At 43.7% G+C, this 12,585-nt stretch overlaps 1 protein-coding gene across 3 annotated transcripts in view; it reads left to right on the top strand.

The window, feature by feature from the left end:
* Positions 1–12,585, top strand: part of LOC145352796 (formin-like) — a 250,617-nt gene that overhangs the window by 230,509 nt on the left and 7,523 nt on the right. For all 3 annotated transcript variants that reach the window (XM_080203148.1, XM_080203149.1, XM_080203150.1), the window contains one exon: positions 11,270–11,351. In XM_080203148.1, coding sequence (XP_080059274.1) covers positions 11,270–11,351 — 82 coding nt within the window. The remainder of the gene's footprint in view (positions 1–11,269; positions 11,352–12,585) is intronic.

Raw genomic sequence — 12,585 nt, forward strand, 5'->3', positions numbered from 1 at the left:
ATATTAATAACTTTTTTTTTGGGTTGCAATTCTTGGTATTGATTCAGCTATTGCTATTTACAGCAGCTTTAGAAGACCCATTTTTTGTTTTATAACTTGTCCCAGGACCATTTCCTTCGGCTCACACCATCAACTATTTTGCCAATTCCTGCCTTCCATCTGATCACTAACCTTTTCCTTTGTTTCTCCCCTGCCTCTACACTTGCCTCAAACCTTTTTGCATTCCTGATTGACCTGAAATCTTATTTCCAGACTCTCTCTCACTCTTTCGCCACAGATGCTGAATATTTTCAGGATTTTCTATCTTTATTCAAGATTTCCAGCGTCAGCTTTTGTATTCCAATGTTGGACCTAACTTGTATAAAAGAAAAATCACCACTCTACCATGGAGCTAAAGAGGTTACAGCACAGACAGCAGCTTAAAGTTTATTTATTTATCAGTCATGAGTTTTTTATTAACACTGCAATGAAGTTACTGTGAAATTCCCCTAGTCACCACACTTTAGCAGTGCCTGCTTGGGTCAGTGTACCTAACCAGCACATTTTTGGACTGTGGGAGGAAACCAGAGCACCCGGAAGAAACCCACGCAGACACAAGGAGCATGTGCAAAGTCCACACAGATCGTGACCCAAGCCGGGAATCGAACTTGGATTCCTGGCACTGTGAAGCAGCAGTGCTAACCACTGTGCTACCATGCCACAAGTAGGCTTACCTTAACACTGCAATGAAGTTATTGCGAAACTCCCCTTGTCACCACACTCCAGCACCTGTTCGGGTACACTGAGGGAGAATTTGGCACAGCCAATGTACCTAACCAGCATGTCTTTCAGAGGAAGACTGGAAGGAAATTGGAACACCCGGAGGAAACCCCAGACACAAGGAGAACATGCAAACGCCCCACAGACAGTGATCCAAGCCAGAAATCGAACCCGGGTGTCTGGCGCTGCGAGGCAGCAGTAAGGTTATTTAACCTATTGTGCCTATGGATCCTGTAAGTCAGACCAAGTGCAAAGCCATAGTTGAAAGGTGGTCAGGCAATTGTCTGAGCAAGACAGTAATATATTATGATTATTTCCTGTAAAGAAAGGCACGCCTGCACACTCATTACATTGAATATATCCCAGCTTTGCTTGGATATGCCTGCTTCCCTGTTATTGAGCTAAGTGGAAAATGCAAGTGCATCAGCCAGTTAGATATGATGTATAACAGTCACAGTATCTGTTGGACAAAATCAGTGAGACATAGGGACAGAGTCTCAACGAGCTCACCATTTGGTAAATTAAAGTATCTTATCCATTTAATTCCAAATCTAAATAGTTGGCCACATAACCCAGTGAAAGTCAGAAGATTGATTGATAGATTGATTGATTGATTTGTTATTGTCCCATGTATTGGGATACAGTGAAAAGATATCTTTTTTTGCACGCTATACAGACAAAGCATACAGTTTATAGAGTACATAGGGGAGAAAGAAAGGAGAGGGTGCAGAATGTAGTGTTGCAGTTACAGATAGGGTGTAGAGAAAGATCAGCTTAATGCAAGGTAGGTCCATTCAAAGGCCTGATGACAGCAGGGAAGAAGCTGTTCTTGAGTCGGTTGGTACGTGACCTCAGACTTTTATATCATTTTCCTGACGGAAGAAAGCGGAAGAGAGAATGTCCACAGTGCATGAGGTCCTTGAATGCTTTTCCAAGGCAGTGGGAAGTGTAGACAGAGTCAATGGACGGGAGGATGGTTGAATGATGGATTGAGCTACATATACGACGCTTTGTAGAAGAAATGTTAATTCTCATCTTAAATCAACAACTTATCCTTTGCATCTGAGGAGAACGTTTGGACAGATTGTATAGGCGGATTTCATCTTTCACTTCACACTGTATATCTAAACTTAGAGGGAGGATAAACATGCAAATATTGCCTTTGTGTAACGAAAACAGAAAATGCTGGAAAATCTCAGCAGGTCTGGCAACAGTTGTGGAGGGAGAATAGAGCCAACGTTTCAAATCTAGATGACCCTTCGCCAGTTCTCATGAAGTATTGGAAAACATTGGCAATTGCCAATCAACAATTCCATCTCAAATCCACTTGAAGTGTCGGAAGGCTGTGTCCAGGGGTGGTGTGGTGGCACAGTGGTACACACTGCTGCCTCACAGCGCTATGGACCTGGGTTTGGTTCCCAGCTTGGGTCACTGTCTGTGCAGAGTCAGCATATTCTCCCTGTGTCTGCGTGAGTTTCCTCCGGGTGCTCTGGTTAGGTGCGTTGGCCATGTTAAATTCTCCCTCGGTGTACCTGAACAGGCACCAGAGTGTGGCAACTAGGAGATTTTCACAATAACTTCATTGCAGTGTTAATGGAAGTCTACTTGTGACATTTAAATGTTAGTTCTTTGCACAGTCTATCAGGAAATCTTTCTTAAGTGAAAGAGATCAGCAGCAAAATCCATTTGTTTTATTCTGAACGCAATCACTTCACATGTTAGTTGCATCATCTGGACACTGAGAGGCACAGCAGTTTTATATCAAAACTATAAATCCTTTACACAGTTTGAACCAGTCTTTCCATTACATTAATGGTTTATACCGCTGTTATATTGACAACATATATCCATCTTCAGCATTTTCCACCACTGTGCTTTATATTAAATGTTCTCTGCTGAGGTCTGACTGTTTTTCTGTAAGTTGTTAAACCTAGCATGTTTTGGCAAGTAGTATTAGCACCTGAATTGAATAAATACTCTTAAATATATCCTGAGTTCAAACATCAGTAAGATTATTTCTTTTCTATGTTGAATAAGATATACATCTGAATCTGAAAAATGTTAATGTGCTAATCTGTACTCATTCACATTCTCAAGGGCAATTAGGAATGGCAATAACTACTTAGAATCATAGAATTCTACAGAAGGCCATGCTACCCATCAAGTCAGTACTGACCACAATCCCACCCAGGCCCTATCCCCATAACCCCATGCATTTACCTGAGCTAGTCCTCCTGACAGTAAGAGGCACTTTAGCCTGGCCAATCCGCCTAACCCGCACACCTTTGGACTGTGGGAGAAAAGCGGAGCACCCGGAGGAAACCCACGCAGAAACGGGGAGAATGTGCAAACTCCACGCATACAATGACCCAAGCTGGGAATCGGACCCGGATCCCTGGCACTGTGAGGAAGCAGTGCTAACCACTGTGCCACCCTGTTGCCTAGTCAGCAGCATTCAAATGTTGAGGAGAAATAAATAAATGTAATAATTGAGCAGAATCTGAACAGGACTAGTCATATAATACGTAAATATTGTGGCATGTCAGTGGCTAGCAATCCTGTGGCCAGTAACTCACCTCCTGTCTCCCCAAAGCCTGTCCAAAATTGACAAGGCACATCTCAGGAGGGTGATGGAATACTCCGCACTTGCCTGGGTGGGTGCAGCTCCAAGAATACTCAAAAAGCTCAACACCATCCATGACAAAGCAACCCACTTGATTGGCACCCACATCCGCAAACATTTACTCCCTCCACCACCGACACTCAGTAGCAGCAGTGTGTACCATCTACAAGATGCACTGCAGCAATTCACCAAGGTTCCTTAGACAGCACTTTTCAAACCCACTACCACTACCATTTTGAAGTACAAGGGCAACGGACACACAGGAACACCACCAGCTGGAATATTCCCTCCAAGCCACTCATGATCCTAACTTAGAGACAGATCTCCATTCCTTCAGTGTCATTTTGTCAAAATCCTGCAGCTCCCTCCCTAACAGCACTGTGGATGTACCTACATCTCATGGACCACAGCAGTTCAAGAAGGTGGCACCAGCACCTTCACAAGGGGCAATTAGTAACGGGCAACAAACGTTGGCCTAGCCAGCAACGCCCACATCCCATAAATGAATAAAAAGTATTGTGGTTTTTTTTTACACATGTAAGGACAGGTAGTCCTATTATATAAGCTTGAGTGTATTGGGTAACTTGAAAGCAGGTAGACTCATGTTCTATTTAAAGAAATGTGCCCTATTTTTTCTGCAATCACTAATAGAGGAACAGTTCAATAGGATTGTTATATAGGCATGAGCTGTCTGCCTGATCTTCCTCCTTGTGGTGCATCCTGGGGATCCTGAACAATGAGGATCATGTTGCCATAATAATTCAGTTGCCATTATAATCAGGGTTCCTTTGAGGTCAAGGTGTTTTGATGTTGTGAGTTTGGTACAGCGTTCATCCTCTGTGGAGGTCGTGGTGATCGGAAGCCCAAGTAAAACAGCTTTGTGGATCTCTAGGTTAACCAAGCAATCATGCTTCCTGTTGGGACCAAGCGCAGCCTAATGATATTTGCAATTCTTCTCACTCGGCCCAGGTTAACACTGCAAACCCTCTAATGGGTGTTGTTGTTTCTCTTCCCATATGGGTACTGCAGTGCTAGGTAAATAAACAAGTGGAAGCTTGTCATTGCTCTATGTTTGTTAAGCTGCAGTGTTTTTGAGTAATATATTTCTGTAATAACCCAATACATACTTTGGGTTCTCATTAACACTTAGCTCACTCCAATATCCGTCTCAGTTCCCTGGAGCTGTCAACACTTATTTCCAAAATGACAGCAATGTCTACATTCGCACATGCAACAGCTGTGTACAGAAGTGTCTTGTTGCCACTGATACTTTGTTTCTTTGTAACCTGCACTGTTGCAGTCTTTGTCAATGGTACCAACATAGTAAATCGTTAGCCATCATCTACAAAGGGCCATTGGAGAGGGAGACAATTGGTTGTATAGTGTAATAAGTCTTTGGAAGCAGAAGTCCCTTCACTAAAATCCTTTTATTTACAAGTCTGACAACAGCAGTACACAGAATGCTATCAGGCAGCAGTCTACCTCCAGGAGTGCCAGAGGAACTGACACTCCTGATTAAATACAAGGAAAAGACTCCCTGATTGGTCCGTCAATTAATTCCTTAATCAGGGAGTTTATATTCCTCATATATTCCAACCTCAATGACCTGATTGAAGTCATTACAATAGCTTGAAAGACACCACCCTGCAAGCATGGGGCAAGACAAGGTTATAGGCCTTAATGAATTAACACAGAGAGATCACTGTAATGATGTGAAATATCCACTGGTCTCATACAGAAAACAGCTGGAAAAAGATAGAGCTCGTACAATCTGGAGGAATTTAGCTTTTAATGTGTAACTGATTATTACTGCTGAACGACATCTCTGGACCTGAAAACTTATTTTTTTCCAAGTGTGGAGTCTAGTTCTTTCAGACAAAAGTTAGTGTTACAGTTTTTTTTTTAAAACATTGTTTTTATTTTCTTGTTTTTGTTTTCATTTATGCCTCTCTCTTATTCACATGTGTATTTCCCAAAAGCAAAGGACTGTGGATGCTGGAAATCTGAGATGGAAACAGAAATTGTTAGAATTACTGAGCAAGTCAGGCAGTGCCTGTGGAGAGAAATAGAGTTAACATTCCAACCGAAGACCTTTCATAGGAACTATTCTGCTCCCTGTGCAACCATTTCAGTATAATTTATATTTCCTGATTTTATTTTAACTCCCTGTTTTATCGTCTTCTTAATTTATAGAGGATTCTTAAGTCTGCTTATTTGAAAAATGGCTCTGCTGCTTGCTCTATTTATTGATGCCCTCTTGCTCTGCAGTAGGGGACGCAGGACTAGATAGGGAACTTGGTAATTTGCAACTCCAGTGCCAAGCCTGTCACAAGTCCCTGGGCAGCTGTAGACAGGATGAAAGATGAACATTGTTTATTTCATCACAAAGAGAAAACACCACTGACCGCCAAGATGTACCTTCACCTGTCAAACAGAGTCAATTTTAATCTGAACATTTGCATCTGTTTTCAGTTTTGAATGAAGTTTGGACATATGTACCGCAGATCAAATGCATTCAAGTGATATTGGAACCAGTAACAGCAAATCGTTCCAATGCACACATCAGGTTTATAATCCGCTTAAACGTTGTGGTTAATTGGAAGAAGGTGGGATTTGTTGGTTTGCTTTAACAAAATTGGATGAGCTTCTGAAATTTAGCTAGGAATGTTTAACTGCTCTCCTGATCCATCTTTATTTGGTACAATGATATTCTTGAAGGGGATTCTGGTGCAAGGTTGTCAGTACATGCACAGTGGACAGATCATAATATCTAGCAACAAGTTGCATGCCAATGTTACCATTTCAGAATTTCATACTCCAGCTAATGTTGGCAGCACAGTGATTAACACTGCTGTCTCACACTGCCAGGGACGTCTGGGTTTGATTCCTGGCTTGGGTCACTGTCTGTGTGGAGTGTGCACGCTCTCCCCGTGTCTGCGTGGGTTTTCTCTGAGTGCTCTGGTTTCCCCCCACAGTCCAAAAGACGTGCTGGTTAGATACATTGGGCCATGATAAATTCTCCCTCAGTGTGCCCGAACACTGTACCGGAGGGTGGCAACTAGGGGATTTTTACAGTAATTTCATTGCAGTGTTAATGTAAGCCTACTTGTGACACTAGTAAACTTTACTCTGTTGTCACTTAATCACTGTTGATTCCACATGTTCCAAAACAGTTATCATGCTATTTATCATCTATTTCTTACAGATTAGCTGCTGATTGATTGGGGTGGTACAGTGGCACAGTGATAAGCACTGCTGGCTCATAGCGCCAGGGACCCGGATCACTGTCTGTGTGGAGTTTGTACGTTCTCCTCATGTCTACACAGGTTTCCTCCGGGAACTCCGGTTTCCTCCCACACTCCAAAGATGTGAGGGTTAAGTTAATTGACTACACCAAATAGACTGTTAGTGGCAGGGAGATTAGCAGGGTAAATATGTACGATTACAGATACAGGACCTGGGTGGGATTGTGGTTGGTGCAGACTTGATGGGCCAAAAGACCTCCTCTGTACTTTAGGGATTCTATGATTTCAACATGATTTTACTCTAATTAGTCAAACATTTGGTGATTTTTAGATTTCTCTTAAAGTTGGTGGGGGGTGGGGTGGCGGTGGTGTTGCGGGGGGCCTTCTCCAGCCTCCCAGCCACATGTTTTGATCTGGCAGGAGATGGCACGATGTTTGCTGGTGGCGGGATTCTCTGGTCCTGCCACCGCCAATGGGAATTCCCAATGGAAAACCCATGGTGGGGTGCGCTGCCGGCAGGACCGGAGAATCTCAGTGGTGTGATCAGCTGAAGAATTCCCCCTGTGGTCTACAGAAAGTGGTGTGACTTCTCGGTTTATGCACAAACCAGCTGTTCCCAGCCATTTATGTACCAGAAAGCAGTCCCCATCAACTGCAAGCCTGGCTGGGGAAATGAACAGAGGCAACACAGAGCAGGATAAGTTGCCAGAAGTGGGAGGAGGGGGAGGAGCAGAAGGGAGCTCAGCCAGAGGCTGCAAACATCCAGGATGATCATCATGGCCTGATCATGAGCACAAGAACAAGGTGCGCAACATTTATGTTTTAGTAAGGATGCCCCCACTGAGACCTACCACTCGCTACAACTGCAAACCCAGAACAAGGCAATGACTACAGGGCCAGTGGCTGTAGAGATAACCATGACAATGAATGTTTGACCAGTGAGCTCCTTTCTAGAGCCTGCAATATATGAAACCTGCGACCTACTCTTGTATCTGGGCTATCTCTGATGGTCTCTATTCATAAACAACTGGATGAATTTCCTTCTTGCCGGAGTGCGAGCATAAACAGCGAGCACACACCCTCACAGAGAGATCACAGACTTCTGCATGGGGAGGGTGCCTCGATTGCCCGTGAGTTGCTTTGCAAGCATCGCACTTCAGCCTTAAGGAATCAGAAGGTATTCCGTTCCCTCAGTGTCCAGCTGGTGTGAACCATAGACTGTGAATTTTGTGAGTCAGTGACTGGTCAAATATTGCTGTTCCCTATCTTGATGGCAGCAGTGTGACCTCACAGAGTAAAAAGCTGAACTAATGCAGCAGGAGTCGGAACTTCACAGCGGGCTTCAGACACTGGGTCGCTTCTGCAATGGAAACTAAGACAATGGCTATCACACACTGCATCGTGGAATGCACAGGTCACTGTCTGTGTGGAGTTTGCGCATTCTCCCCGTGTCTGCATGGCCTTCCTCCAGGTGCTCCGTTTTCCTCCCACAGTCCAAAGATGTGTTGGTTAGATTGATTGGCCATCTAAATTGACCCTTTGCGTCCCAAGGTGGGCAGGTTAGGTGGATTGGCCAAGCTCCAATGCCTCTTAGTGTCCAAAGGGGCATTAGCGAGATAAGTATGTGGGGTTAGTGGGATAGAGCGGTGAGTGGGCCTGGGTAAGCTGCTCTGTTGGATGGCCAGTACGGGCTCGATGGACCAAGTGGCCTCCTTCTAATCTGTAGGGATTCTATGATTCTAATTGGTCCCCACCTCAATGCCAGAAAGGACGGATTCCAAATTGTGCAGAGCGCCGTGCCAAACTGGTCCTGGACGTTTCCTTGACATTGCACGCAAGCTTCCTGGCAGGCCTGTGAATCCACCAAGCATTTCACTGTGCAGGATAAAGCACTGCAGTGTTAGAAATCTAAAAATACTAAAATTACTCAGCACAGCAATGGAGAAAGAAAGAGAGTTAAAATTTCAGGTCAGTGACCCTTCTGGCGGAAGAGGACCAAGTTATAGAGGCAGGGAAAGTGGGGTAGGAGGGGAGAAGGAAAAGAAAGGCCATTGATAGGTCAGAAGGCAGTAGGGATCAAATTATAAAAGGGATGAGGGTGTAAATCAAAAGGAGAAGATAATGGGGTAAGTAATGAAACAAGAGATGTGTCCAGAGTGGTGTAAATGAGAATGATAGAATCTCCACCAACGACTCTGTTTCAGAAAAAAATAGGGCACAAGTTATGATCTGAAATTGTTGAACTCAGAAGACTTCAATGAAAAACAAAGTTCTGTTCCTTCAGCTTTATGATGTGAGTCACTGGAACAGTTTAAGAAGCTTCGATCAAAGAAATCAGAATGGGATTGGAATGAAGAATTAAAATGACAAGTGATCAGATGCTCCAGGTCACACTTACACACTGAAGGAGGATGTTCTACAAAGCAGTCACCCACTCTCTGCTGGGTCTCTCTCATGTGGAAGAGAACATAAGCTGAGTAGCAAATGCAGTTAACAAAACTTGGCAGATGTACCAGTACACTACTGTTTCATCTGGAAAGAATATTTGAGCCTTGGACAGAAAGAAGGAGCAGAAGGACAGATGGTGCATCATCGATTGGGAAGGGGCCATGGGAAGGATGGGGACAGTTGAGAGTGATTGAGGAGTAGAGCAGGGGAGGAGAGGTGAAGATGTGTTTGATGGTGATCATCGCAGAATTGGCAGAAGATTATCTCTTGGGTATTGAGACTGGCGAGGGGTTGAAGGTGAGGGCAACAGAACCTCACCATATTTCTAAGAGGGTGAAAAAAGGATGAGAGCAAAATGCAAGAAGTGGACTGGACACGGGTCAACCATGATAGGGGAAAGTTTCTGTTGACGATAAAGGAAGACATGTCAGAAGCATTGGTACAGAAGGTAGCATCACCACAAAAGATGCGGCAGGGATGAAGAAACTGAGAGAATGAATAGACGTTAGGTGTGAGGAAGTGTAATCTTATAGGCTGTGGGTGTCAATCAGTTTAAAATGGATATTGGCCAATAATCAACACCAGGAATGATGAGAAAGAAGTTGAGGATGGGAAAAGGAAGTGTCAGAAATGGATCATATGGAGGTGAGAGAAGAGAGGAAATTGAAAGCAAAAATTATCAAGTTTTCAGTTCATGTCCAACTTCATGAACAGTTTTAAGTTGCACATTGTCCTTTCAGTTTTGCCTTGGTGACTCTTTGCTTTATAAAGCATTCATTGCAAATGTTCTCAACCAAAAAGAAATCTTACCAATTTCTCATTTGTCCTTTTTAACTCATTCTATGAAGGCAGAAGTGAGGACATACGTTAATTTTTGTGCCCTGTTGATCAGGTTTGCTTTATTCTTTGAGGGCACTTTGTTGCTGTTTCAGAGAATTGGTGCTGACTTGTTGGGCCGAATGGTCTCCTTCTGCCCGTGGGGCTTCTTTGGTTCTCTGGAATAATATGATTAATGAAGAACTGTGCTTGAATCCAGCCTGTACTGAGGCAGATTGAGATTGTGAAAAGTATTTTTATTGCCTTTAGTGACAAGTTTGCGTGAAACATTTTGGCACAGTGGCCCAATGCTTAGTACTGCTGCGTCACAGCACCAGGGCCCTGAGTTCAATTCCGGCCTTGGATCATTGTCTGTGTGGAGTTTGTATGCTTTCCCCGTGTCGGTGTGCGGTTTCTCCGGGTGCTCCAGTTTCCTCCCAAAGTCCAAAGATGTGCCGGTTAGTTGGATTGGCCATGCTAAATTGCCCCTTAGTGTCAGGGGGATTAGCAGGGCAAATATGTGGGTTTACAGGAATAGGGCCAGGGCAGGATTGTGGCCAGTGCACAGTGCACCATGGCCAGACTCACTGGGCCAAATGACCACTTTCTGCACTGCAGGGATTCTATGATTTCAAATTCTAAGTCAGTTGGACAGTGATGACTTAGGGAAAAAATGGGTATCATTTACAGCAAAATGGTAAACACGGGTAGTTGTTTGTGCATTTACAACTTTGCAGTGAATCATAAATTGAAACATTCCACCAAAATTCATTAAAATGTAGAAAATAATTTGGAATAAACGACTAGTTGCAGCACTGGGGGATAGTGGTTAACACTGCTGCTTCACAGTGCTGGGGACCAGTGTTTGATTCCTAGCTTAGACCATAAGACGTAGGAGCAGAATTAGGCCACTCGGCCCATCGAGCTTGCTCTGCCATTCAATCATGGCTGATATTTTTCTCATTCACATTCTCCTACCTTTTCCCCATAACCCCTGATCCACTTATTAATCAAGAACCTATCCATCTCTGCCTTAAAGACACTCAGTGACCTGGTCTCCTTTTGCGGCAATGAGTTCCACAGATCCACTACTTTCTGGCTAAAGAAATTCCTCCTCATTTCTGTGGGTCACTGTCTGCACATTCTCCCAGTGTCTCCGTGGGTTTCCTCCAGATGCTCCGATTCCATCCCACAGTCCGAAAGACGTACTGGTTAGGTGTTAAATTCCCTCTCAGTGTACCTGAACAGGCGCTGGAGTGTGGCGACTAGGGGATTTTCACAGTAATGTCACTGCAGCGTTAATGTCAGCCTACTTGTGACACTAATAAATAAACTTTAAAACTTAACTTAAACTTAGTTTCTTCTGAACTTATTTTAGGTTGAAGGAAGCTCAGCAATCTGTAAAGAAGATAACTTCAGAAAAGAAAGTTGAAACAAAGAAAACAAACCCCAACAGCCTGGTAAGATTGTTATTATTAGTGGTCTGTATTTCTGTCCTGGAAGATATTTGATGACGTTTATGGCACTCAAGGTAATAAAAATCCAAAAATATTTTTTAAAGAACAATATTCCCGTTAATTTATATATAAATTTGATATGTCAAGACATTGATATGGGATTTGTAAAAACAACATTGAGTCTGAGTTCCATTTCTGGAAAAGATATTAGAACGCTGGAAAAGATCCAGTGAAAATTCCAGAGAATGAAAGCAGGAATGAGAAATCGTAACCTAAAGAAAATGCTAAAGTTACAGGCTTTTCCACCGAAACGGAAAAGATTAATAGCTATAATGGAGATTTTCAGCAATGAAGGAGAGTCTGGCAGGCTAAATGGTGAAATACTGTTATTACTGCTTAACAATTCATAAGAACATAATATGGGGCGGCACAGTAGCACAGTGGTTAGCACTGCTGCCTCACAGCGCCGGGGACCCGTGTTCAATTCCGGCCTCGATCACTGTCTGTGCGGAGTCTGCACATTCTCTAGGTGTCTGTATGGGTTTCCTCTGGGTGCTCCGGTTTCCTCCCACAGTCCAAAGATGTGCTGGTTAGGTTGATTGGCCGTGCTGAATTTACCCTAGGGTCAGGGGGTTAGCAGGGTAAATGTGTGAGGAATAGGGCTTGGATGGGATTGTGGTCAGTGCAGATTCGATGGGCTGAGTGGCCTCCTTTCCTACGGGGATTCTGTGAATATGTAGGAGCAGGAATAGTCCATTCAGCCCATCAAGCCTGCTCCAGTACAAGCATGGCTGATCCTAGCCCCACTTCCATCTCTTGCCTGATCCACACATCCGTTGATTCTGTCCAAGCTAAAAGTCTATCTAGCTCTGTCTTAAATATATTCGATAATGGAGCATCTAGATTGGATAGACAATTCCAAAGAATCACAACTTCTAAATGAAGAAATTTATTTCCATCTCAGTTCTAAATGGCTGGCTTCTTATCCTGGGACTGTGCCCCAAACTCCCCAGCCAGGGAAAATAACCTCTCAGTATTTACTCAATCAAGCCTCTTCAGAATCTTGAATGTTTCAATCAGATTTCCTCTCGTTCTTCTAAAGACCAGAGAGTTTTGGCCCAATTTACTCAGCCTCTCATTGTACCGCAAACCCCTCAGCCCATGGACCAATCCACTAAACCTGTTAATGCAAATTGTAAGTAGCAGCGGCTGTAACACTGATCCATGTGGCACTCAG

Source organism: Carcharhinus amblyrhynchos, chromosome 14 (assembly GCF_965287045.1).
Source record: "Carcharhinus amblyrhynchos chromosome 14, sCarAmb.v2.hapA, whole genome shotgun sequence".
Classification (NCBI taxonomy): domain Eukaryota; kingdom Metazoa; phylum Chordata; class Chondrichthyes; order Carcharhiniformes; family Carcharhinidae; genus Carcharhinus; species Carcharhinus amblyrhynchos.